Source organism: Coccomyxa subellipsoidea (genome assembly GCF_000258705.1).
Source record: "Coccomyxa subellipsoidea C-169, whole genome shotgun sequence".
NCBI lineage: Eukaryota > Viridiplantae > Chlorophyta > Trebouxiophyceae > Coccomyxaceae > Coccomyxa > Coccomyxa subellipsoidea.
This window is the reverse complement of record NW_005178037.1, coordinates 2116703-2141771: the sequence shown is the minus strand read 5'-3', so window position 1 is coordinate 2141771 and position 25069 is coordinate 2116703. Positions and strand designations below refer to the sequence as shown.

The following is a 25069-nucleotide window of genomic DNA, read 5'->3' as shown; positions in this document are numbered from 1 at the left end:
GGCCCTGAAACCGTGCTTGCAACGAGGCGAAACCGGCCTGATCTGGGCTTTGTCTGTTCTCCTGTCTTTTCCAAATGCGGCTTCCTAAACTTCCTGATCCCTACCCAAATGCAATAAGGGTTGGACTTGCAGTTTTCACAGCAACAGCAATAGGATATGGGATCGTTCTGCCCGAACACGGTGAGCACAGATTAGCAGTTGATCTGAATCTTTTGTTCCGTGATTGCCTCAGCCTCCTGCTTCAGCTGCTGCATACCTCTTGTCCTGCAGGTATACATACGACGTACGCACGGCAATTCTCGCAGGCGTCAAAATGGGCTGCCATCACATGTGTCGTTGTGAATGCCCCAGTGATAGGGAAAATTGCTCAGGTAATTCCCGCAGTCCACTCATGCTTGCTTGTCGTTGTCTGATTATTTGCCAATTGTGATTTCGGGGGCTCACTCAGATTTGGTGCTGACAGACTGGGGCAGAGCGAATTTTGGGAACTGTTGCGGGGGGAACGCTGGGGTACCTGGTGTATGAGGTTGGTCACCGGCTGTGGGACCCTGACACCCGCACGGATGGAGTGAGTGCCACACCCCCCTCCTGTTCATCATGCATGTAACCCCCTCCTACTGCACTGCCAAGCTGCCCCTTCGCCAAGGTCTTGTGAGCAGCACTCTTCCAGGAGCGGCTCTTTTGCTCGCGTTTGCACAAAAGGTGTGTGCATGTGTGCGCCCTACCCCTGCCAGCCCCGTCGCCGCGCGCTGATTGTTGCGTGCGCATGCAGATCACGCTGAGCGTGGCGGCCGCACTGGTGGCCTTCAGCGGCATAGTGCTGGGCAAGGCGTTCAACCTGGCCTACTCCGCCAAGCTGTACGCCATCGCATTCCTCATCGTCACCTTTGGCGCGGTGGACGAGCAGAGCACGGACACCAGCGTATTCCTGCTGGGGGCCATGCGCGTGACGGGCATCGCCAGCGGAGTGCTGCTGTCGGAGCTGTACGCCGTTCTCATCTTCCCCAAGAGCGCCACTCAGGAGGCGGTCGCCAAGATGAAGACGGCCATGCAGAAGCTGGGCGACCTCAACAGGCTCGTCTGGGAGCACGGCCCCTGGAATCCCTCTCAGGGGCTGGCAGAGGCTCCGCCAAGGTGACATTGCGCCCCTGCCAATCACACACACTCTGGCACGCCATGGTGTCAAGTGCACTATGCGGATAGTGCTGCCGCTCAAGCTACCAAGGACCTGACTGACGAAATTAGTTGCTGGTGGGCAGGCGTGCCGATGGGTATGCACCGCTGGCTGGCAAGGACGAGTCGCTGGAGGACTTGGTGAAGAAGCATGAGGAGTTTGAGGCGCAGTCAGAGAAGGTGCTGATGGAGGTCTACGATGCCCTGTACAAGGTGAGCCACCTCACCTCTCCGTTGCGTTGTCTGTGCCTCCATACTGCTGGGGCACGTAGCTGGCACGATTTGTTGACCCGAACAGCCCCGGATAACCTGTGCAAATGTACTACAGCTGACACAAAATTTCTTGATCTTCTTGTCGTAACTCATTTAATATCATTTCTGTTTCATGCATGTAGAAGCAAATCTCTCGCAAAGCAGTCCTGAAGAAGATGTTGACTCTGGGTCCAGGTGGAGGAGCAGGTGCCGCTGGCTGCGGCGGAGATCTACCTGTGCACATGGAGGGGCACGCTCATTTTCCTGCCGGGGCTGCCCTGGTTCCCAATGGGCAAGTGGCACCTGCCCGCCAAGGAGATGGATGTCCTGGCCACCAGCCTGCGCAAGATTGCGCGCCTGCTTTGGGCCCTGCACCTCTCCTTCCTGGACGGCTTTGATGAGGTCCGTGGGCCCCTTGGGAAGATCACTTGTAACTGGCTGAAGAGACCATAGTCTATGAGTTCTCATGCCCTCAAGATCATTCTTATACATCTTGCTTCAGGAGTATTCACCTCCGCAGATTATTAAAGTGGAATACCGTATTAGCAGCTGCAATCATGATGACTCGGTGAAATATGGCCCTAGAAAGTTGGCCCAGACTGTTGTGACGTGTTGATAAACATCAGTGCTTGCTGTGCAGAACATGCTGAACCTGCTGAAGCAGCAGTACCCCAGCCAGCTCATGCCGCAGCTGGCAGAGACCTCCCAGGGCGCGCTAGAAGCCGCCGCCGCTGCATTCCCCAGCAAACGCCGCGTCGACGAGTCCAACCTGCAGCTGTTTGTGAACGCTGTGGAGGTGATCATCATACTCACTCGACATGTTCAGCTTTTTTAGCACAGAGATGTCCAACGCTCTGCACAAGACATCGTATGTATTCGTGTGGGCTTGTATAAAGAATTTGATATATCTGACTGTCATGAAGGAGACAAGACCGCTCCTTGGAGGGCTCCCCAATTCCAGAGAGCGGTGGGCTAGTATTGACCTGCACCTAGTTTGCCTGTGCAGGGGCTGATGCGCATCTCAGACTTCCAGCGCCGCCGCATCCTGCAGCTCATCAAGCATTTCCGCGTGGTCAGCACAAAGCGCCGCACGCTGGCACGCGCCTTCTCCGCCCGGGACGCCGTCCGCCGCCGCGCAGCCGGCTCCTCGGTTGACGCCGGCAGCCCCTTGCGTATTGCCGCCTCCATGCCTGAGCCCTCCGCTCTACGCCAGGTGCGTCACAGAGTCCTTTGTGGGATCAAGGGGAGTATGAAGAGTTCCTCTTCTTACTCCCCTTCTTGTGATGTCCATGCTGCTTCACGAATGCTCCATGCTGTGCATCCGTTCTACAGACAAAAAAACCCACAACGGCCTTTGAATGGCTTCCCACAACGGAGGGCATTCAAAGGCCTTAATTGACATGCATGTGAAGTACCAGCTTTCTCTGATGCAGTCTGGCTGTGGCATTCCTGCACGTAACTATGATTTTGCAAGTACTCTAATGGAGCACTTGAAAGGAGTCAAGGGCGTGGTGCTGGCAAGAGCTAACTAGGGGCACAAGTGGTGTTGCTGCAGGAGCCAGATGTTGAGCAAGGTCTGAGCTCTCGCAATCTTGATCGGGGAGCATACAGCAGGGCTCGTCCTGCGGACCTCCCACCAGTGCCAGAGCGGCAGCGCAGCGATGCGGCGACTAAGGATGACGTGATGAACCGCAGCAACACTGAGGAGATGATGCTGGGCAGTGGCAGCGGGGACGAGGAGCGTCCGCAGGTGATGCTCGATCCTGCGTCTCTTTCTTTCCCGGAGCTGTTGTCAGGCTGTCATGCAATATACGGGATGTTTCATGAGTGGACACGCCTGCTGCACTAAAATACATTGAAAACTAAGAGAATATGTATTGATCTCCGGCAATGTTTGAGCGTAACGTTTCGTGATGTGGGTGGTGTGCAGAGTTCTGCAGAGATTTGATTTCAAGACCGCTGTGGCTGTCACAGGGGCTGGAGCATCGCGGGCGGCAGTCCAGCAGCCTCACAGAAGCGCTGGCAGCCGCAGCCGCAAGCCCCACATCCCCAGCACTGCCGGCTGGCCAGGTGATTGCGCTGCACGCGATGCTTTCAGGACACCTGAACGGATGCTGGCGAGGAACGATATACGCTATGCATACCGCGGAGTACATGTAAGACTGGACCTGGACGTGCACTTGTCACGGGATATTTAATAGATCCAACTTTGCAGGATCTGGCCCAGCCTCTGCAGCGGCGGCCGAACAGCATGAGGGATTTGGACTGGACCCTCAACCGCAGCTATGTGGGCACACCTATTGAGGTACGAAAAGCCAGGCAACCAGTAATCTCCTGGGCACTCCGTGACCTGCACGCTCCCAATGAGTGGCCTCTGCTGCACTCCTGGGAGATGAGCAAGCCTCGGACAGCTCAGACAAGGCACACCTGAGGAGCACCTGTGCTGCAGGCGTTTGGGGATCTGCCTGAGGGGCTGCACATCGCCATGGGGGAAGCCGGGGACAGCGCGGCTGCAGCAGAGCTTGTCAGCCAGGCATGTCCAGCTCTGCGAAGGAAGTTGTCTTGCTGTGTGTCTCATACTTGCTACCGGCAATGCTACAGATGCAAGAGATGTGGCATTTAGTCAGAAGCTCAGAAGGTTCATTTGTGCTTGTGCAGTTGAACGGCGGGGCAAAGCAGCAAGACTTCAAGAGGCTGCTGACGATGCGGCTGCAGAGGGTCGAGTCGTCTGAGCTGATTGAGTTTCCTGAAAATGAAGAGGGCTACCTTGGGAAAATTCGCTGGTATTCCTTCCAGTTTCTCATGCAGGTGGGCTGCCTCTTGGAAGACAATTGTCACAATCAGCTGATGATGTGCAGCATTTGCCATGCTGCCACTCTTCTTGCATCTCCAGCTATCCATGCAGACAAACCTGTGGTTAAGCTGTGGGACTGAACGTTCGAATGACACCGACAGGAGCTGGCAGAGGAGCTTGAGGACATGCATGAAGCGTTGGACAGTGTACTCTCAGTTCTGAATATTGCCATGGGGACCTGATGGGAAATCAAATGCCATGTACAGGATTAGGCGTGTACTGTTTACATAAGCAACGTTGGTATAGTGAACAATGTCGTGACTGGTCACGCAGTCACTGAGTGCTGAAAAAGATATTTTTGTATTGTCTACTGAGATTTTCAGTGACTCTTGGCCAAGAGTTTCTATTGAAACAAAACTTGTGCAATTCAAAATCGGACACATCGCATATGCAGCGTTTCAGGATTTTTACAATGATGGCAGTCAGTCATAAGACACTCCATCTTAACTTTTTAGAATTGCAAAAACAAAGAACCATATCTGGATTTCCCATAATAAGACAGGGCCAACTGTCTACACTCATTTGCCAGGCACAAGAGACCTGTCATCTTCTAAATCACATGTATAGCTGAGGTCACTATGTCTGGACACATTAAAGTATAGTCTAGGAGCACAGAGAGTGCAGACCTCTTGCCCGGTCGATACTCCCTTGCAAGCCCGTATTTGCTCACCAGCAGTGTCTGTTTGATAAGAGCACAGTATTCAAGGCTAGCACACATTCACAATACACAACAAATAAGCTTATCAACTAGTGCTCCTTCAGTCCTGAGTAAGCAGGTTGACACTGGTCATCCGTGGCCAGGTAGGTGGTTTCCTTCAGCAAGTCAACGCCATAATAGAGCACATCTCTGGGAGAGGTAGAAATTTAGTCACCAAGTACACACATATCAACAGTGTGCCACACCAGGGATTCCTTGAAATTAAGCAGTCCTCGCTCGTTCCTTTGTCCTCCTCAATGACTGATGGTACAAGGGCACACAAAACTTTGAGATTATGAATAGGACACGTCAAACTTGTTTGCTGATGACGAGCTTGCTAGACCAGGGTTCTGGCACATCTTGACGCCATGCCAGGTGCCTCAGCACACGGGAGACATGTGTCGCCATGGTCAGGAGAGAGTGCAGCTCTGCTTTGCGAGAAACCTGCTTGCACGCTTGCCCGGCTTCCCAGTCTTGGCGTGCTGACCAAGCTTTGCAAGGTCTGCTGGGGAGAGCGCCATGGCGCCACAGCCTTCCACACTCCAAACACCCCGTATCTTGGCAGCCCTCGTTTCCCTGACGGGCTTCGTCACAGCTCCGCGCAGCTTAGCTTCCTTCCGCACCTTGCCAGCAGCTTTCTTCTTCTGCGCAGTCACCTGCAGGCAGCATTGCATGTAATTAGGATTAGACATCTTCATGCCCACCAGAAGGTTGCCTGTCATGCTTGGGTGCCACACGTTGCACACAAGGGCATCCGCTGCATGGCGATAACGAAATTGGCAATTTTTGCAATGGCATGCGTGAGTGAGAGGGTGCAGTAGCAGGCACACTTCCTGGGTGGGGCTGTCAGCGAGCTCTGGCATTCCTGCGCAGCGGTTTTGCAGCCGTTCCGGCCACACGCCCTTGCAGAACTTCTCCAAGTCACACCTGCAATGGCACTCCCAGTGACAGCGCACGATTGCATGGAATGCCAGGAGACCAGCTGGTGGTAAAGGGACACAGATATAAGCATGTATGTAGCACTCATGCTTGGCAAGGTCTACAACTCACTGGGAATCCTGATTACTGAGGGCCCCTGAGGTGCAGCCAGACAAACAGATGCCGACTAGTGTCATGCTCGTGTGCAATGAGGCTCAAAGGCAGACCGCACCGCTGCCTGGGGTTGGCCACCCAGTAAAAGATGCGCGCGACCTCGTCCAGGCCCACCAGGAATGTGGTGATGATGTAGGGATCCCTTTTGCAGGTGTAGCGGCGCGGCTTCTCCGGCAGCTCCGGCACGGTGAAGCCGGCGGCCGCTGCTTCCGCTGCTTTGTCCGTTGCCTTCCTCCATTGTTTGAAGACCGTGTCACGTGCGCCCTCAGCTGGACAGGCCAGAAAATCGGCCGCCTGCAACAAAGTTGGAAGACTCAAGGAACCGTCTCTTTTTACAGGGTCGTGCCTTCCTCCTTATTTGCAAATCTCACAAAGCAGGTTGGCATTGACAACACAACACTGACCATTGAACAGTGCATGGGGTGAAAGCCTCCAAAAGCCCTGAAATTCCAGAACGAATGGCAATATGCAATATGCCATAAGACAAATTTAAGACAGGCATCAAGTTCTGAAGCTGGAATCTGTGAATCAAGCTCAATAGAGGTTCAACATCAGTGTAAAGAGGTCCTGCTGCTTCAGCCAAAAAACAAACAAGCACCAAATAATAGGGAAGGCATGCAGAGAGGAGGAGACTGGTGGGCCACAGGGTATGGGGGCTGCATGCCATGGTCGGTATTGGTCCGACATCTGTATGACATGCTAGCTGAAGTGCAAGCAACCTCGCAAGCTGTTCTAGTGCCGAAGACAACAGGAGAAAATGTGGACAGCAGGGAACAAGAGGAAAGAGAGCCAACAACACCTGGTACATCAGTGAAAAATACATCAATAGAAACTAAATTGCAGCCCGCAAGACAACCTTGGTCTGGGGCCAATGGTCGTTGGCTAAGGCTCTGACGGAGGCACAGCCACAGGGAGGTACCTTGGAAAGCTCCCTGGTGGGCAGGAAGCGCTGCGTGAGGTCCTTCTCCAAGCTGTACACACGGCGTCTCATCTTCTTTCCGCCCATCGTGACCATGGTGTCTTCCACCAGTACGACAGGTCCGCCCTCCCCGCTGAAGAACCTGGGTCCCGTTGCTGGAGCTGTTGGCACAAATCGCTCACATTCAGCATGTGCAGATACGTGCATTCCTTGCACATACAAGTGCAGCACTTCAATCGTTGGTGCAATGCAATGCGCACTCTCAACGCTTGCAATGATGACAGGTCAGTCTGTAGCATGCCACCAGGTGTGCATTTGTGCTGATTACAGGAATGCAGTCTGCTTGCTGCCGCGGCCTGGGCGCGTCCCCCACCTTCCTTGGTCTCAGCCTTGGGGGTTCTGGAGGCCGCGGCAGCAGCCTTGGGGGTTCTGGAGGCCGCGGCAGCAGCCTTGGGGGTTTTGGAGGCCGCAGCAGCAGCCTTGGCCTTCTTGGCTGGTGATGCAGCAGGCACGGGGTCCTCCAGCGCGGGATCCTCCATCGCGGGATCCTTTGGCGCGGGTGCGGCGTCGTCCGCTCGGTCGCCGGTGCCGTCGTGCGCGCCGGTCGCGCACGGCTGCTTGTCCTGCTGCACAGGAGCTGCATCTGGCTGCGTGCTGTCTCCCAGGGTGGCGCCCTTGACAGGCGGCCATGTGCACAGTGCAGTAGCAGAATCCAGCGTGGAAGTTGGGGTGTGCTCCTTATTGCCGGAGCTGACATCCGCACTGCTGCTCTCGCCCGCCGGATCGCGCACGGTGGACACCCCGACCACATCGACGCTGATGTTGCTGTCGGAGGCTGCGCTGCCGCCTGCATCGGACGGCGCCGCCCCCCAGGCCGGCTGCTGGGGCAAGACCGGCTGCAAGAAGCCCAGACCCTGCTCACAATGGCACGCCGCGCATTATGGCCCTGCCTCTGCAATGAGCCTCGTTGATGCGCGTTGGTGTTGCAACAGGCAGGCAAAAGGCACGTGATAATCCAGTGAACGGGTCGCTCAGGCGTGGGATGAGTAGCGCTTCACCTCGTAGGGGCCGATTGGTGAGAAGACCACCTTGACCCGAGGGAGACTGGCGTTGTCGGGGACGAGGACCGCCTCCGTTGTGGCCACGCAAGCCAACACCTCCTTCTCTTCCGAAGGCGCCGCCGTGCCGGGAGCGGGCACCGCAGAGGGAAGCTTTTCCCAAAGGAATGCCTGATTGGGCGCCGGCACTGTCCGGCTGTTGTGGTGTCCCCAGCCGCCGCTGTGCAGCTCGCCCTCCGTCAGGCCCCTGTTCTGCAGGCTGCCCTCCCAGTCTGCAGGGACAGGTGAACACCTCAGAAACCCCATTATTAGCATTTCTTCAGTATCCGTAGCTAGAGTGGCGTTTTACAGGTAGACCTGCACCGGCAGGCTGACAAGCATGTGGGTGCCCTTTTGGGCCTCGAGTCAATCCGAGCATGTCACAGGCCAAGTGGTACACTGACCTGAGTCTTTCAGGAGCGGCTGCTGCTCAAACCAGCGGGCACAATCCTCAAACTTCTCCAGTTCAGGATGGCAGAAGAGCTCGTTGCTCGGGCCCATCACATTCTCCCTCATTGCGCACTCCATGCACAGTGGCTCTTTGTTGACCTGCACACATTAAGGAATACAATAACGTGCATTGGCCATCCAGAAGCTGGTGTTATGCGCTGCTGCATCGAGTTCTCGAGTTCTTTTATGCAGAAGTTGAGAATGGCGGGGGGTCAATTGGGGGCGCACCTGGCAAGTGACCGACGCGAGGAAGCAGAGATGCGCGCAGCTCACGCAGTCCTGGCACGAAAGGCCGTCATCCACATCCGTGGCCATGGGCCGCTGCGTGAGTCCGCGCTGCACCACCATGACGCGGCGCTGCTTGTTCTGCTGGCGCAGCAGGGTCACAAAGGTGCCTGCCAGGCTCACGTCAGCTGCCGGGTCGGCCGAGCAGCATGCGCCTTGCTCGTCGGCCAGCCGATCTGCAGACCAGATTGGGTCACGTAAGAGCACTGCCCATAGTCCACACCCGCACGACACACATCATTGAAAGCGGCATGTGCTGAAACATGCAGAATGAAAGGTACAAGGCAAGCAGTGAGGGTGGTGGTGCGTTTGATGCATGCAGTCGCATGGCTGAGATGTCACCTCTCAGCAGCAAGGCCTCCTCGCAGATGAGCTCGTCGTGGGGCAGGATGGGCGGCTGGGCCAGGCGCCGATAGCGCAGGCAGCAGTCAGCGCCAAATTGGTACCAGTCGTGCATGGCAAAGTTGACAGCCTCCCCGACGCAGAAGCCATTGGAGAATCCGGCATGGTAGGCGCGCGGGAAAGTCACAATGAACTCGCCTGGCTGCTGCACTGCCCGGCACACCCTCACGCCTACACCAAATCGGATGGCCGTGAGCACAGTTGCACAGCTGCTGGGGTTAGTAGTGGAATCCGCAGACATCTCTCGCTCTGTTTGCAGGTAAGCCCATTTATGTCGGCCTGTGCGGGGTTGAGGAAGCAACAAGGAGTTGCAGCACGTGACAACCTGTCATCAATGAGCAGGTGGATTCTTGCAGAGAAAAGCCTTTGGACTGGTGCAGGACGGCACCTGCACTTAGGAGCAGCTGGGGGCTGAACATGGTGGTCTTGCCCAAAATGGCCCTGTGGGCAGCCACGCATGCTTCCCGTCCAGAAAGCTTCTCAGCCTGCAGTGCCCGCGCGTACACCTGCTCCTCCACAACCTTCTCAAAGCCATCCGCTGCGATGCCTGGCACTCCATACCTGCTCCCGCATCAGTGCTACTGTTGGTAAATATGCACGGAAATGTCTGACAATTGTTTGACCATTTGACAGAGTCACATGTGGTGCAGTGGCACAGAGTTGCTGGTAAGGGGCTGCAGAGATCAGTAAAATTCAGGGCGCACCAGGTCTTGCTGGCGCCCAAGTGCTGGTAGTTGATGCTGTAGAGGTTGTGGTCCTCCACGTGCCAGGCGAAGGTGGCGTAGAGCATGCCGATGTATAGCATGGGCGTTGTGATGCCCGGCACCTCGCCCTTGAGCAGCCGCAGCGTAGAGTTCTGCAGTCGCGGCAGCAACTGCAAGGCGGCCAGGTACTTGGGTCAAGGCAGTCTGCAGAAGGGGTTATGCCACAATAATGGCACAAATCAAGGTGTGAAACGACAGCCTGGAGCCACATCTGCAGCAAATGACAAGCTTTTAGAGCAGGAAAATCGCCTGCAGGTTCCAGTCTGTGCTGCCCAAGGGGTCCCCCTCACTGGGTGAGCAGAAGGCAGTCCCCTCCACATCATTCCCGTACTCCACTGTGAGGTCAGACGCCACTTTGCGCTGCCTCCAGTACTCGTTCTGCATGTTCACAGGCTCTTCACACAAAGTACCATGCAACCCCGGGAACATGCTATCCCAAAAAATGTGGTCAAAGGATGGTAACGTCTGCAAAGAAGTGGACGACACCTCAACTGTGCGCGCAGGACATGTTCCTGATGCCCCCAGCTGCTTTCTTTGGAAGTCGTCTGCCAACTTGGAGTACTGCTGGAGGGTGTACAGCCTGGGGCAAGGGCAAGACATAAGTTCGCCTTCAAGTCAGGAGTGCCTGTGGTGCCATAGCTGTGCAGAAAACACCCATCAAAGGTACGCATATGAACCAGATGGAATGTGAAAATTCGGTTGGGACTCACGTTTCACCCTGAGTGAATTTGCCTTCATCCATGTCATGCCACAAACGCTCCCGGACAGGCTGTTCGCGAGTGGTGAATTTCAGGACTGCACCATTCAGCTCTCGGCACACCTGTCGCGTCACAATAAGAAGTAAGGCATCACAATGGATTCCTTCAATTAAGGCACGATTGGACATGCATGTAAAGAGTATTCAGGCTGCAGGAGCACTTGATGAAGAGCCAGTACGCACGAGGAACAAATGCATGCACCAGGAATCGTCCAACCAAACAGTTTACAAATATGCAGAACTGAGGCACTTGTACGTACCAAGCCTCCGGGTACAGCAGGGGTGACTGGTGGAATTATTTTGCAGATGCCTGCAAAACAGCCAACAGTCGATATGGCGCTTCAAGCAGGCATCGAGACCAAATTGCCAGCGCAAGATTTTATAGTCAGCAATGATCACGCACGCACCCCATTTTTCTGCCTCCCGCTGTACGCTCCTGATGTATGCCAGGGGGTCTTGAAACTCTTCTCGGGAGGGCCGGAATACCGGACATTCAGGCACTTTGTCAAGCCAATCCTGGCTCCTCGAATGGCAAGAAATCATGTTGCTCGCTTTCTGCATCCAAGAACAGCACTTTCAGCCTTGAATCATTGAAAAAGGACAGTGGCAGAAGTTTTTCACACACAGCAACACTCTCACCTTTGCGACTCTCGAGTTGAGAGCTTGTGCAGGCCGCTTTTTGCTCGCATTCTGGACGATCTTGGGGTGGTCCCCCGGGCTGATCGTGCCCTGCTCAATTGAGCTGGTATGTTCCTGCGCCTGCATCTCAAGTTCTGATGGCCTTGGCGACAGCCCTCACCCCATCGAGACACGCCGAAGCTTTCTTGTTGCAGGTCAAGCACTCGTAATGTTCACTTGTGCACTGCAATGATCAGCGATCGCCTTGAATTTGGACTCCAAATTTTGGAGAGGTTCTGCTAGGAAGTCCTTGCTGTTTCCTAGCTCAAACCCCTTGACCAAGGGTCAGGACCTGATGCCAAAGTGCCCTCGTTCGTTCACCTGGTCAATGCCATCCTCACTTGAAGAATTGCTTCCAGGTCACTGCCGCTGGTAGAAGTGTGCCTTGTGATGCTTGGGAGCCACTTTCACGGGAGCCACGCATGGTCGCCACAGCTGCGGCTGTGACATGCATGCAACTGCAGTTGCGACCGGTACCCCAGGCTGGCTGCGGCGCACTGCTGGCAGCGCCGTGCTGTGACAATATGATGCTAGGATATATCAGCATTTCTACACACATAGTTGGGTGTTGGCAATCCATCTTACGCAGGCAAGGGGCCATCTGCATCTAGTTCCACAAGCTCAGGGTGTTCAGAAGCGTGCCAGAATTTTGGCATATAATTTAAGCAACATTACTATAGCCGCAGCAGCTGCATTAAATGCCATGGCTGAGAATTCCAAGACTGGGATTATACACATCTTTCTCAAGAGGCAATTGGACAGTGTAGCTTGCTAACAATCTACCTGCATCCGTTAAGTATCCAACATGAACATGCGCTTGCATGGTGGATCCATGGCCACGTCACAAGATGGGCTGCGCCTCGAGGTCGAACAGCGAAGTCCCTGTAATGAGGCAGCGCCGCATCTGGCCGGCCTCAAGGGGCGGTATGCGTGCATCGCTTGTTGGCGTCAGGAAAACAATTGGATCAACGTCGGGCGCATCCCACTGGGTCCGACCAACCAAGCAATCATCCTCGTTCCAGCCTTCGACCAAGACGTCCACCTGTGGAAAGCACCACGCCCAGGTGAGGGCACATCTCTGACGCCCAGCACTGCCATACTGACCTGCACTTCATGCCAACTCTATTTGCCCAACAATGGGGAAAAGTCCTCCTGGGGGAACAGGCTGGCCTACCTCCCTGCCGACCAGCGATTCTGCGAAGGTCTGGCTGATGTCCTGCTGCTGGCTGATGAGGGAGTCCCTTCGCGCCTGCCTGATTTCCTCCGGCACCTGATGCATCCGAACGCAATAAGGAATGGTGGCAGCAGTAAGAACAGTCCATCAGTTGATGTTGTATGCACCTTCTCCGTAATACATCCATCAATCGCTGCTAGACCACAGCGCAGACCTGCTCTGAGAATGCGGCAGCAGGTGTTCCGTCCTCTTCAGAGTAGGCAAAGGCCCCCATCCGCTCGAATTTGAAGTCCCTGCAGAACTGCAGCAGCTCCTGGTGCTGGTCCTCCGTCTCGCCTGAACACAAGGGGACATGCATCAGCCACAACACCATGTCGCACTGGCTCTGCAAGCATGAATACCACAGGACAAGGTAGGAGAGTCAAAACCTGGAAATCCGCTGATGAACGTCGTGCGCAAGGCGAGTTCGGGTATCCTCTCGCGCAGTTTGTGGAGCAGCGACACGGTGTGAAGCTGGGGCGGTCGATTCATGCCAAGAAGGGTCATGTTGGAGATGTGCTGCAGAGGGATGTCGATGTACTTGCACACCTGCCACCAGACCATTCATAGCATTATCAGGATAAGTAGCAAAATGACAGTGCCAATACTCGCGCAGGGATTCTTAGCACATGCATGGCAATTGGGCAGAATGCCATTTGCTGGCTTTTAAGACAAGCAGTAAGCAAATTGCTGGTGTGCTTGCCTTGGGGTTGGATGCAATTTCATCTATGAGGGCGTCGGAGAAGTAGGAAGGGTAGGCGTAGAGAATGCGCATCCAGTGGAGGCCCTCCAGCTTCCCCAGCTCTGCCATCAGCTCCGCCAGGCTGTTGCCATCCTTCCTGTCCATGCCATACCTGCAGCGCACTCCCCAGTGACCGCAACTTTGTAGCGACCAGCTATACTTGTACTAGCAAACCCAGATAGGACAAGTCATGCTGCTCATTCAAGGGGTGCCAAGTCAGGGCAGGCAGCAATGCACTCAGCATGTCAGATAGTTGGTGCATATAGGGGCTCACTGGTTGGTGTCCTCCGCTATGAGATTGAGCTCCTTCACTCCTGAGGCTACCAGCTGCCGCGCTTCGTCGAGGACGTGCTGCCATGGTTTTGATCTGAACTTGCCCCTGCGCCACCATTAACGATGACTTTTCAGTTCTCATGATCAGTCCAGTCCCTTTCAAGTGCTTTGCAAAAAAATTGTTTGTAACAATCCATGAAATCCAAGACATGTGAAATGCTGACTGGGACAATAGAAGCCAATCTAGGCAGCGAAGCACGCCAGGGACTCCATAGCTTCCCTCGAGGCAACCGGCCACCCTTCATCATTTATCGCAGCCAGGAAACCGATTACTTGCTCTGAAGTCTTTCAGATAATTCAAGCAATTCTGCAGGTGTAATAAGACAGCATCAGACATTCTACGTGTTGCATTGACAAGAAAAAAAAGTCTGTACTTACTCAAACGTTTGTCATTCAAGATACTTGGCGTTAATCGAAGCTTTAAATTGTTTCCGCAAAAGAAAACGAGAAAGTACCGCACAAAGACCGTTTGCTAGAAGGAGAAGCCAAGCAGAAGTGCGGATGGGTGCTCAACAGAGCATCCTTGATGAGGAAGCGGCTCCAACTGAGATTGGCGCCGCACCAGAGGTGGTAAGCGCTGTACTCGCTATTCTATACCAGCTCAATACCATGCATCGCTGGATTAATGGAACAGCGCTGTCCACCGTTTCAGGCAGATAGCACCTTCCACTAACTGAGCCTTGAACGTTTGGCACAGGGAAACGCCATCAGGCTCTTCAAATTCACTCCCAGCAGAGGAGGAGACAGCTGGGAGTTGTATTCAGCCAGTGTCAGTCCGAGCTTCTATGATGCCAACGAGGACAAAGCCTCAGCAAAACCACAGTGGTTTCTAGAGGCTGGAGACCTGGAGGTGGAGGTCACAGACAAGTTCAGCTTTGAGCAGAGCAGCAAACGTGCCACATTTTCCGGAGCCTCTGGCATCTGGGCGCTGCGCTTTCCAAGCGCGCAGGCCTTCCAGGCCTTCGTGAACGAGTACAACGGCAAGCTCTTTGAGAACATTTACAACGTGAAGAATGATGAAGCGAATCGTGAAAAGGTCTGAAACTCAACTAGACTTCTACCATGGCAGCCTGCTATTGCAAAGGCACCAGAAGCTGCTGGTCCTGCTGTCAACCAGCTGAAGATAAGAGTCCTCTCCACGCAGGTCTTTGGAAAGGACTCTGTCCTGAACCTCGGGGCGCGAGAAACAGCTGAGTCGCGCGAGCAGTGGCTGGAGGATGTCGACATGAAGGTGAGAAAGCAGTCAATGACCTGCTCCTAAGACTATTGCCAACCCCGATCTGAGGGGCGCGTGCAGCACAGTCCTGGACTTAAGAGTTCAATTGCAATGCAGGAAGCACCCTCCACAGCAGAAAAGTTCAAGGACAAGTTTGCCCAGAACAAGAATACGCCAATCAAAGGAGTCAGAATGGGAGCCGGAGACCGCAGCTACCTTGTGCGCGATGATCAGATCGAGGTCCTCAAAAACGTGTACGGCGGAGTCCAGGTGAGAACCATGTCACAGTTTTTGGGTGCAAAAACACGTGATTGCCTCGCCCATGGCGCTTGCTTATACATTCTATATGTCTGACAGGACACCGGGACTTCCTTCAAAATCACACCCAGGAAAGGCGGCGGCACCTTCACGCCCAACAAGCTGATGCTGATGAATCGTGAGCGCCGCATGAATATGCTCAGCCCGGACACGCGCACGAAGCTGTTCAACACCGACATAGAGACGGGCAAGATCGTCAACGAGTGGTCCTTCAAGAAGGACGGCAACGACGTTGAGATAAAGGACATTGTCAATGACACACGCGCTGGCCAGCTGACAGATGAGGACACGTTCCTGGGGATTGGCCAGAACAGGTGCAGCCTTGCGACTGCTCTCCTCTAATCGAGTGCTTATATTCATGCTTGCCTACATTGATCGCAGCACAGCTGAGGTGACACTGTTGTTGCCAGGCTGGCGCGCTGGGACATGCGCGATCCATCTGGCACAGTGCAGGAGTCGCCAGTTCTTGGCTACCAGGGCGGCAAGGACTACGCCAGCAAAGTCAACTTCAACTGCATGGCAACCTCAGGTGATGCACGCTGGCAGCATGCCTCCATGACTCAAGCCTTCCTTGGTGCAGGAATAATAGTTGTGTTGCTGGTCCTGGCTATCCACTGATATGGAAAGCACTCTGTCGCAGGCGACGGGTTCATCGTGGTGGGCAGTGAGGACGGCCAGATCCGCTTGTACAGCGAGAGATCGCTGACACGTGCCAACACTGCTATCCCCGGTCTGGGCGCGCCCATCTCAGCTGTGGATGTCACCTACGACGGCAAATGGGTCCTGGCCACCACCCGCAACTACCTGATGGTGGTGAAAACCACCTACAAGGTGCGAAACCTAAGAAACATCTGCAAATCTGCCTAGAATTGCACTGCTGTGCAGCTTGGCCTCGCGAGACCTATGCCCTTGTCGGGAAAGACCTCATTGCATCGCTGTGACGGCAAGCGCAGGACGCAAAGGAGAAAGAGACGAATGGATTCAGGAGCAGGATGGGAGCGCGCGGGGCGGCGCCGCGGCTGCTGCGCCTGAAGGCGGAGGACGCAGAGCTGGTGGGCGGCGCTCCCTTGCAGAAGGGGAAGTTCACGTGGATCACCGAGAGTGGCCGGGAAGAGCGCTGGATTGTTGCCAGCTGCGGCAACTACACGGTGCTCTGGAATTTCAGGTCTGATCCCTCTCAACCCTGATCTATCTGTACACTCTACTGGTTCTAGACTCGCCTAGCCATGTCTTACTGACCATTCTGCACCCCGCAGGCAAGTGAAGCTGGCCACAAACGATGTGGTCTCGTACGGCGGGCTCACCACATGCACGAGCTACCACCTCATCCCCAAGCAGGAGAGTGTGGTTGACAGCGTGTTCATGGCGGACAAGTTCACGGCATCACCATCCGCCAGACCAGGCCAGGACGAATCGTCCATGGTCATTGTGACTAGCAACAATGTCTTCAGCCTGGCGGACGATGACGAGTGAGCTGCTGGCGGTGGGTGCTGAGAAGCAACCGGGAAACATTCCAAGAGTCAAAATGCCATCAGCAGACCTGTTCTTATCGCACCCTTTCCCCCTTCTTCCCAACAGAGGAAGCCCGGGGACTTGAATGATATAAAATTTTGTTTGGTTTCCATTGAGAGTCTTCTTGTGCCTGCCTGACAAGTCTTGCCAATATGCCGATTGTCAAAGATATGACGCATGTAAGAGAAGCCCACCTGAAGCCGGGGATGGCGCAGAACGTACAGGAATGGTTGCAGCCCTCGGCGACTCTCAGGTATGCTGTATGCTGCGGTGTGAGACGATAGCGATCGGCTTCTGGACGGAACGCCACAGTTGACTCGCCCACCTGAAAGGAGCAGTCGAACAGGGTTGTATCTCAACAAGGCGTCCCACTGGGCATGTCATACTTTGTTTATGCAAGACAATCATGTTGTGAAAGGCTGAGGAGTAAAAATCATCCTCACCTGCACTCTAGCCTCTGCAAGTCCTCCTGCATTCGCCGTCGGCTGCAACGCATTCCTCAAGGTTGCTGGCAGGCTGCTGTAATTTTGGAACCCAACTACGTAGTCAGCTTCTGGCAGGCTCTCTGCAAACATACACACATCGTTGAGGGTTTTGCGCTAGGAAGCACATTCACTGGCAGGTGCTCCCGACTCTGACCAGGCTTGCAGAGCCTGTCTGTGATTGGAATCTGATGTCCGATAATGCCATTGACAGTGTCTCTTGCTGAACAACATCCAGCATTTCCGAACAGCTCCAGCGCTGCAGGTGTACTGAGCCCCTCACCTGCAAGCTCTGTGGAATACCGCTGGGCCAAGCAGCCTGTGACGATCACCTTTTGTACTTGGCCGTCCTTCTTGAGCTCAGAAGCTTCCATAATTGCCTGTCAGAGAGCGAAGCTGTCAGCGTTAGAACAGCGCATTGCTCACACGCAGCAGGAGAGCGTATTGTTGCATGCCGCACCTCCAGCGATTCTGCCTTGGCATCCTCAACGAATGCGCAAGTATTGACCACGATACAATCGGCCTCGAGCCTGTCCTCTGTGACTGTGAACCCATTTCTGGCTAAGTCTCCCAGCAACACCTCGCCTGTGTCGATAATGCGTTCAGTCAGGACCGGAGGTTCCATTTCATATATGACAGGCAGGTCAAAGAATGCATCCGATGACATACCAAGCTCCCTTGCTAGCCAGGGCCATAAAATGTATGGATCTGGACAACAAAAGCAGCTGAGCACAATATAACAAGGTGGTCCCACCATCGACGACATTCTTGGGGCACCCTAAGCTCACAAAGGAGACCTTCAATGCATCTGCTTCTGAAGCTACAGCAGGCGCAGCTCTTGCTTGACAGCGGCGGGCAGTTCTGGCTGGTACTCGACGATCGATATGCGGTAGTTGAGTTGTTGCAACTAGAGAAGACTTCATCATCTTTGACATGCCCAGCATAAGTTCCACACCGTCAAATATCTGAAGATCATGCGTTTCGGAAAATGCACTTCTTCCGGTTGTTCGGCTCCGCCTTGGCTAGAAACAAATGTGCCCTTCGTTGGACCCTTGTGTGTGCACATTAATAAGCGTTTTTCAGAAATGTTGGTGCGAGACACCATTTTTAACACCGTGTAAATACTAGATTGCGTTTGTGTGATCCCACATTGTGTCTCTCAGATGGTCTGGGCAGACGTCGTTTCAACAGTCCCATCGAGTGTACTTCTGGTGAAGCAATATACAATCTTGTTCCAGGATCTTTGAAACCATTTGCCATGATGAAGCATTGGATACTCTCAGGCAGTCAAAGATCGCGCATGCAGATGGTCTTGACTTCGTAAGGATGTCCAAGAGTTTTCAAGAGCAGTGGCCCTTGTGGCCACCCAACTATCATTCCCCCCTTCAACTCGTCGATGTTCGCGTCAATTTGCCCGTTGATAAGCTCTTTGAGCTCCTGTACGCACCTGGTTCTGATTTTGTGGTGCGTCCTTTTGCTGACATTGCACCGGTTATTGAGCATGACCTTGTACTTGCTGGGACATTTTCATCCTGAAAGCATTTGTTCCTGCTCTGAAAATGTCGCTATACCTATATTGTCTCGGTTATCGCTAGCTCATACTAGGCACACCCCACACACCCAGTCAAACAGGGTGAAGGTGAACCTGAACACTCTGACCTGGAATGGCGTGGGGCTTGCTCCCAGGCCCGATCTCAAGAGGTGCGAGGCAACAAAGATTATGTGGAGAGTCCATGGCTGGGCAACGCGGAAGAACTAATCGCCCTCCAACAGCTCTCCCCGCCTGTACCAAAGCAACTGCAAGAACATACACTGGATCCTTCTGACTACAAGGGGCTCCTAAGAAAGACAACCTGCTCAAGCTTCGGCATGGGCATGAAGGTACGCGACAAGCACAGCTACAGTCACCATTCTGCATTCCTTGCATGTCCAGAGGGGATCCACCAGGGAGTAATGTGTAACTTCCTTATGCTGCAGTTCCGGACGGAGGAGGTGCAGCGCTGCCTGGAGGCGCAGAGTGGCCTGTCGTACAAGGTGGAGGTCTGTGTAGCAACCACTGCCACTTATGGCGACAAGTTCCGGGGGGTATGCAAGCACAGGTACGATTCCTGCAGCTGGGCACTAGTGTGTAGGGGTGCTGGGCGGGTGTGCCCATAAGGTGTCCAACTCCGTCGATACATGAAGATACAACCTTGCTGCGACAGGCTTAAAGCTGATGGCAAACAGTGGAGCACATGGAAGGCAGAATTTGCGCTGGTGTACGTGGCTCCTGTGAATGGCTTGCTCAAGAAAGCCATTGAGAAAGGTGCGTGTGCCCTCTGCTGCTTGGAATGTGTGCACGGGAAGTCATTCTGTTCTTCTCTGTAGGCTCTCAGCTTAATTCTCATGTCAATTGTGTATTTTGTGCAGGTTCTGCAGGAGGCCTCGCTAAGAATTTTGCCACTTTGGTGGAAGTCCTGGGCGAATTTGGCGAGGTGACGAAGCCACAACAGGAGCAGGGAGCTACAGCGGTGAGGACCCCGTCACCTTTGGGACAAGCAGCATTGAATAGTTAATGATTGTAGCCTGTATCACTCCGAGTACTTCCTGTGCAGGCTGTGCCATCTGAGGCGGCACAACCGCAGGCCCAACAGCGGGTTTTGGGTATATTGGATGAGGGCTTTGTGCGATTGTTCGAGCCGGTGGCTGCCGTCATTCTGCGCACCGGCACCCAGCAAGGTAAAGCGTATTCCCTCTTCTTTAAAGGAACGAATTGATTCTCAGGACTTGCAAGTCAAACATGACCTGGCTTGTGTGCAGGGGTCGCTGGGCAGGAGGTCAGCCGCACAGCCACTGCCATTGCAGTGTTGGTGCTGTTGATTGTCCTTCAGTGTCTGCTGGCGGTGGTCCGCATGGCCTTGGGTTCTTTCAGAATCAATCCAGGTGCCTCTTCTTGTCCTGATGATCTGCCTGGGCATGAAGCCCTTAACACGAAGCTAAACGAGGAGCTTACGGTGTTTTCTGAGCATTTCTCTTGCCTGCAGGTTGGCTGGGCATACCGGGGAGTGTTTCAGGAATTGTATTCAGCATTGCTGTCTTTGTTCTGGCGCAAAGGGCCGCCCCGCTGGTAGCAGCTCGAGTCCCCTCGCTGTTTGGCAGACTGCCGGGGTTGCAGAAACTCCGCCGGAACAGCAGCAGCTTGCCTAGTGGCGCAGATGCTGATGCCCCTGTCAAGGGCACGAGGTGGGGAGCCAATCTGTATGATGTTTTGGGACTAGGCTTCACGTCCTGGTACTATTGCAAAGATAAGCCACCATTGCTGCCTCTGCAGGTTCGAGGGCTTTGACGCTGCGCTTGAGAATGCAAATGCAGACATCATGTCAGGCGAGCAAGAGCTGCGTGCAGCATCGCTGGCAAACCTTGCGCTGCAGAGGACCGCTCCAGCACGAGAACAGCTCAGGTGTGGCCGCGCTACACGCAGCACAGGACTTCTGGTAGATAGACCGTGAGGTACCATGGGGTTTTGCTGGAGCTATATCTTGCCATGGTCACTGCATCAAGGCAGGACGTGGCATGCAGGACGGGCGTGAAGGGGTTCCAGAAGCTGATGGCGGACACGTGGACGGCAGGGCGGCGGCGCATGGCCAATGGGGCGCTGACCCCGGAGCGCGCCGTCTCCCCGGCGCGCCAGCAGGGCCCCGACAAGCGCTTGGGCCCCAGCCGCGGATCCTCGCCGCTGCCCACGTCGCCCAAGTCAGGGAGCGAGGACGCCATTACGCTGTCCGATGATGCCCTGCAGCGTCGCAGTCCCAGCGCAAGGTGGTGGCATGCTCCCCTTTTGCTGTTTTCTTCTACAGCTGGGGTGCATTGTGCAATGTGGCTCTCCAGGTGCCTGGCGAAGGTCCTGACTTCTGACACTTCTGGGGTTCATTGCGCAAATGTTGTGCAGGAGACGGCATGGAAATAGGAGGTCGGAGAAAGCGCTTATGAAGAGCTTCAATGCAGCTTCCAGGAGTTCCGGGGATGAAGCTGACGCACAGGTGATGACTGTGCAGGCTACTATCTTAACACACATTTGCACACCTCGAATATCATTGCATTGATGGCATGCTCACTGAGGGACGTGTTGGGATCGGGATGAACAGAGGTCAGTGGAGATGAGCGCAATGGGGGCACGACCTGCATCCCTGACGAGCCAGACATCTTCGCTGAGCGAGTATGAAGGGGCAGGTGTGCAGTTCACACCACACAGCCGTGCAATTGTATGTTAATGTCTTGCCACTGTGGCCCCCGATGCCATGCCAGTGCTGGGACATGCTTTGGACGTGTGCCCTTTTCATTAAGTCAGTCGCTTTGGATTGAATGCTCCATTGACCCAGCATTGCCCCTGTGGTGGAAGGCCCGGTGGAGGCAGAGGTTTTTGAGAATGAGCGCTTCCTGCCATTCCGGGGCTGGGGCCACCAGTGGCCGGGGCACCTGCTGCCCACCGACCGCGTGGGCCACTGGAGCTTGCGTGGCGACGTTCCTAGTGGCGCAGAGAGCATGGACTTCCACAATGTGGCGCCCGCGCTGCGAGAGGTGCTGAATTTACTGACTGCTTGGGCCATATCAGCTGCATATGTTTAGTGTGACACTGACGGATATGAGACCGTCCGGAAGCGCGTTCTCTCCATTGAGTCCACCTGTGCATCATAAACTGGACGCTCGCGGTGTGACAGGGCTGGGAGTGGCTGGAGGAGGACTGGCATATTGACATGACGGGTCATGAGGAGGGGTGCGTGGATGATGAAGGCTGGTACTATGCAGTCGACTTCAACTGGCTCAAGCACCCGCCTGCGCCTGGTGCTGGCCGCTTCAAGAGGGTGAGACACCTTTTCCACCAGCCTAGCCAAGTCACTGCCGACAGTTTCCTGTGCATGGCCAGATTGTCGATTGTAAGCAATATTTGACACCACACATCTGCCTGAAGCGCTCAGGTCGGCGGCGGTTGCCAATGGGTGGCAATTGTGGCAAGGTGTGGCTATGCAGATGTCTGGTGTACGTGCACGGTGCTGACACATGTGTGTGTGGGTACGCAGGTCCGGGATTATGTCCGGAGGCGGCGTTGGGTGCGCACTCGGGTGCGCTGCGAGGCCTTGACGGCCTCGGACGGCGCGCTGCAGCGCCTGGCCTCCCTCTCGCAGCCGCCCCCGCTGCTGCCGCTCACAGAGCTGCTCGGCGACCTGGCCATCAGGCCTGAAGGGCAGCCCTTGCCGCTAGAAGCACCCGCCTCTCCTGAGCTAGGCATTGCTTCCCAGGCTCTTGAGCAGCAGCCATTTGAGCTGCGCCCGTCCGGCACCCCCACGACATCTGCCGAGCTGCAGACCCCTCGGCTGGTGATGCGCACGGGTGGAAAGGGCAGCCCCTCATCACAGGCGGAGGAGCGCCTCGTGCTGCTGCGCCTCAGTATCGTGCCGTCAGGAGATGCGACTCGCGAAGCCGGCGGTGTGGCAGTCAAGCTGGTCCTCAGACAGGAGCCGGCAGCCCCCATGCAGCCGCCTTCCCTTCCGCAGCCCGCCATGCAGCAGCCCTTGCCAGCAGCTGGGGATCCAACGGGGAGCCAGCTGCGCATGCCCTCCAGAAGTCTGGTGCAGGCAGAAGCGCCAGGGAGCAGTGCAGGGCTGGCAGACAATCCAAGCCATGCTGTCAGAGACGGCCATGCAGATAAATTTGTCGCGGGAGGCACTAACGGCTATCCAAGACGAAACGACGAGGCTACTACAGCAGCAGAAAACAGAGCTGCAGGCAATGGGTCAGAGCATATTGCAGATCCGTTTGCTGCTGCAGCGCACGCACTTGGAGCGCAGGGCTCCGCAGCGATTGGGCTTTCATCAGCTGCAGCTCTGCGCTCAGAGGAGGAGGCTGCCGCGGCTGATGGCGCAGCTGGGCTGCTGGACTCTGATCTTGAGCAGGTGGAGCTGCAGATTGCAGCCTCCATGCAGCCCTCTTCGGAGGGGAGCGGTGCAGCTGAGAAGCTTCTTGCCAACGGATCCCACCGCAGCAGCAGGATCCCTGAATCGGGTCTCGGAGACGCGCCAAGTCTTAGTCCAGCAGAGGAGGGTGCGGTGAGCGATCAGGGTGATGGCGGTGACAGCAGGCCAGCCATGGCCTTATCGAATGCGGGCTTGGAACAGGATGCGGATGCGAAGCCTGATGCAGACGGAGGTCAGCCTACACCGGATGACAGAGAGGACGGGCTGGACTTGGGACTGGAAAGCGCTGAAGCCACTACACAACTGCAGCAGCGCAGCACCTCCTCATCAGAGCCTGTTGCGCTGGAGGCTGTCAGCAAGGAATCCCCAGCGATCAGCGCCAGGGAGGAAGAGGCTTCTGGGGCGCTGCCTGCCGAGAGTGCAGCATTCCAGGAGCATGCAGCTGCGAAGGAACATGCGGACTGGGAGCACGTCAGGCATGCCAGCGACGGCGACACGGACGACAGCGGCGTGGTGGTGCATCATGAGCATGCGGCGCAAGCGGATGATGACCCTTTGTTGCCAGCGGAGCGCGGGACAATCACATCACAAGGCACTGGACGCTCCTCACGTCAGGTGTTGGAAGAGGGCAGCCCAGGAGCTGAAGCACAGTCGCCCAAGGGACCATCCGTGGCTGAGCAACAGGCACACATGCAGTCCGAGGATGCAGCGCAGGCTTGCGGCGAAGCACAGCAAGCACCGTCTCAGCCTAGCACCTCGGCTGCAGCATCAGAGGCCAGCAGCAGTGCAGCCACAAACGTGCGCGCTGAAGACAGGCACGCCACTCCTGAGAGGAGGCAGCTCTTTCTTGGGCCTGCAGGCGACTCATCCCCGGGCCCTTCACCAGGCGCTGTGGACTGGAGCCAGATTGGCAAGAAGTCTGGGCGATTTGCAGCCATGGCCGGGGACAGCCTGCGCAAAGGCTTTGCCCAAGCGGCATCCCATGCGTCCGGTGCAGCACGGCACTCTGGGAAGGGGGAGCCCCGGGCTCTGTCCCCTCCGGCTGAGAAGCTGCAGGATCAGCACAGCAGACGGAGCATCACACCGCCTAGCAGAGAGCAGCAGGCGGGCGGGCCCACCTTCCTGCAGAGCCTGAAGTCGCGTGGCGAACAGTCTCTGCATGCCGCGCGCAGCGTCCTGTCTCCAGAGGCGACCGGTTACAAGGCAGACAGCGCTGCAAGTGGCGACGGCAGCCCAGCTGCGGCAGAGGGCCCCAAGGCCGAGCATGCTGCGCTGGGTTCCATGCGGGGCATGTTCTCGGACCTGAAGCGCACCATGGAACGCGTGGGTAGGTGCTTTTGCCCAAAGCAGCCTCTCTCTCAGCTTTCATGATTTTGCTGCCTGCGAGGATATATTTAAAGGGTTTTCGCAACAATGGTGCTGGTGTGCTTGTTAGATGAGGCTTACTATTTGCACGGTGTGCGCAGGCCATGCAGCACCATTGATGAATATGGCAAGCTTTGGGAAGCAGGAGGCTGCTTTGCCGTTGCCTCGGAGCAGCAGCGAAGTTGAGGAGCATCTGGTGGAGTCACCCCGTTCTATCAATGCCTCAAGTGACCCTGATGCTCGTGGGCAGGCGGCTGATGACTCGGATCTTGCCAAACACACGAAAGTATCTGAGGGGCTGCATACTGGCAAATTGAAAGAGAGCTGAGAGTGTGCATCTTGACACATTGTCGTACTTGCTGGTGATTTGGACTGTGCAGTGCGCAGGCATTCTTTGCACAACATGTGTCCTCCTTTTGAAGGTTATTTGAAGGATAGGAAAAACATGGCCCTCATGATGATCGTGCCAGAATTCAGAGATGTATCTTACAGAGATAAGATGGGAACAGAAGAGCGA

General features: G+C 55.4%; 4 protein-coding genes across 4 annotated transcripts; 2 read left to right on the top strand and 2 right to left on the bottom strand.

Annotated features, from left to right (window-relative positions):
* Positions 1 to 156: 156 nt before the first annotated feature.
* COCSUDRAFT_41535 (hypothetical protein) lies at positions 157 to 4491 on the top strand (the record flags this gene model as incomplete). Its single annotated transcript, XM_005648766.1, has 13 exons — positions 157 to 180; positions 464 to 568; positions 773 to 1134; positions 1260 to 1386; positions 1621 to 1827; positions 2066 to 2221; positions 2432 to 2638; positions 2981 to 3175; positions 3400 to 3495; positions 3641 to 3730; positions 3875 to 3949; positions 4084 to 4233; positions 4486 to 4491. The coding sequence occupies 13 exons, from the start codon at positions 157 to 159 to the stop codon at positions 4489 to 4491; spliced, it is 1800 nt and encodes a 599-aa protein (XP_005648823.1).
* Positions 4492 to 4672: 181 nt separating this feature from the next.
* On the bottom strand, positions 4673 to 11201 carry COCSUDRAFT_65827 (JmjC-domain-containing protein). Its single transcript, XM_005648765.1, has 16 exons — positions 11150 to 11201; positions 11003 to 11052; positions 10696 to 10805; positions 10472 to 10565; positions 10235 to 10363; positions 9926 to 10095; positions 9610 to 9782; positions 9162 to 9392; positions 8763 to 8995; positions 8489 to 8633; positions 8046 to 8317; positions 7361 to 7901; positions 6988 to 7148; positions 6127 to 6362; positions 5807 to 5903; positions 4673 to 5632 (listed from the first exon to the last, which is right to left on the bottom strand). The coding sequence occupies exons 3-16, from the start codon at positions 10725 to 10727 to the stop codon at positions 5387 to 5389; spliced, it is 2760 nt and encodes a 919-aa protein (XP_005648822.1). The 5' UTR covers positions 10728 to 10805; positions 11003 to 11052; positions 11150 to 11201; the 3' UTR covers positions 4673 to 5386.
* An 875-nt stretch (positions 11202 to 12076) lies between these two features.
* COCSUDRAFT_23373 (MiaB-like tRNA modifying enzyme) lies at positions 12077 to 18183 on the bottom strand (the record flags this gene model as incomplete). The annotated part of the gene is made up of 11 exons (XM_005648764.1): positions 12077 to 12462; positions 12595 to 12690; positions 12809 to 12930; positions 13023 to 13182; positions 13307 to 13487; positions 13650 to 13754; positions 16949 to 17079; positions 17198 to 17319; positions 17520 to 17616; positions 17697 to 17821; positions 17991 to 18183. The coding sequence occupies 11 exons, from the start codon at positions 18178 to 18180 to the stop codon at positions 12262 to 12264; spliced, it is 1530 nt and encodes a 509-aa protein (XP_005648821.1). The 3' UTR covers positions 12077 to 12261.
* Positions 18184 to 19105: 922 nt separating this feature from the next.
* COCSUDRAFT_41532 (hypothetical protein) lies at positions 19106 to 24738 on the top strand (the record flags this gene model as incomplete). Its single annotated transcript, XM_005648763.1, has 14 exons — positions 19106 to 19335; positions 19441 to 19541; positions 19646 to 19746; positions 19831 to 19954; positions 20036 to 20158; positions 20260 to 20458; positions 20547 to 20675; positions 20795 to 21034; positions 21165 to 21255; positions 21361 to 21445; positions 21615 to 21793; positions 21934 to 22077; positions 22294 to 24518; positions 24654 to 24738. 14 exons carry the CDS (start codon positions 19106 to 19108, stop codon positions 24736 to 24738), a joined length of 4056 nt encoding a protein of 1351 aa, XP_005648820.1.
* Between the last annotated feature and the right edge of the window lie 331 nt (positions 24739 to 25069).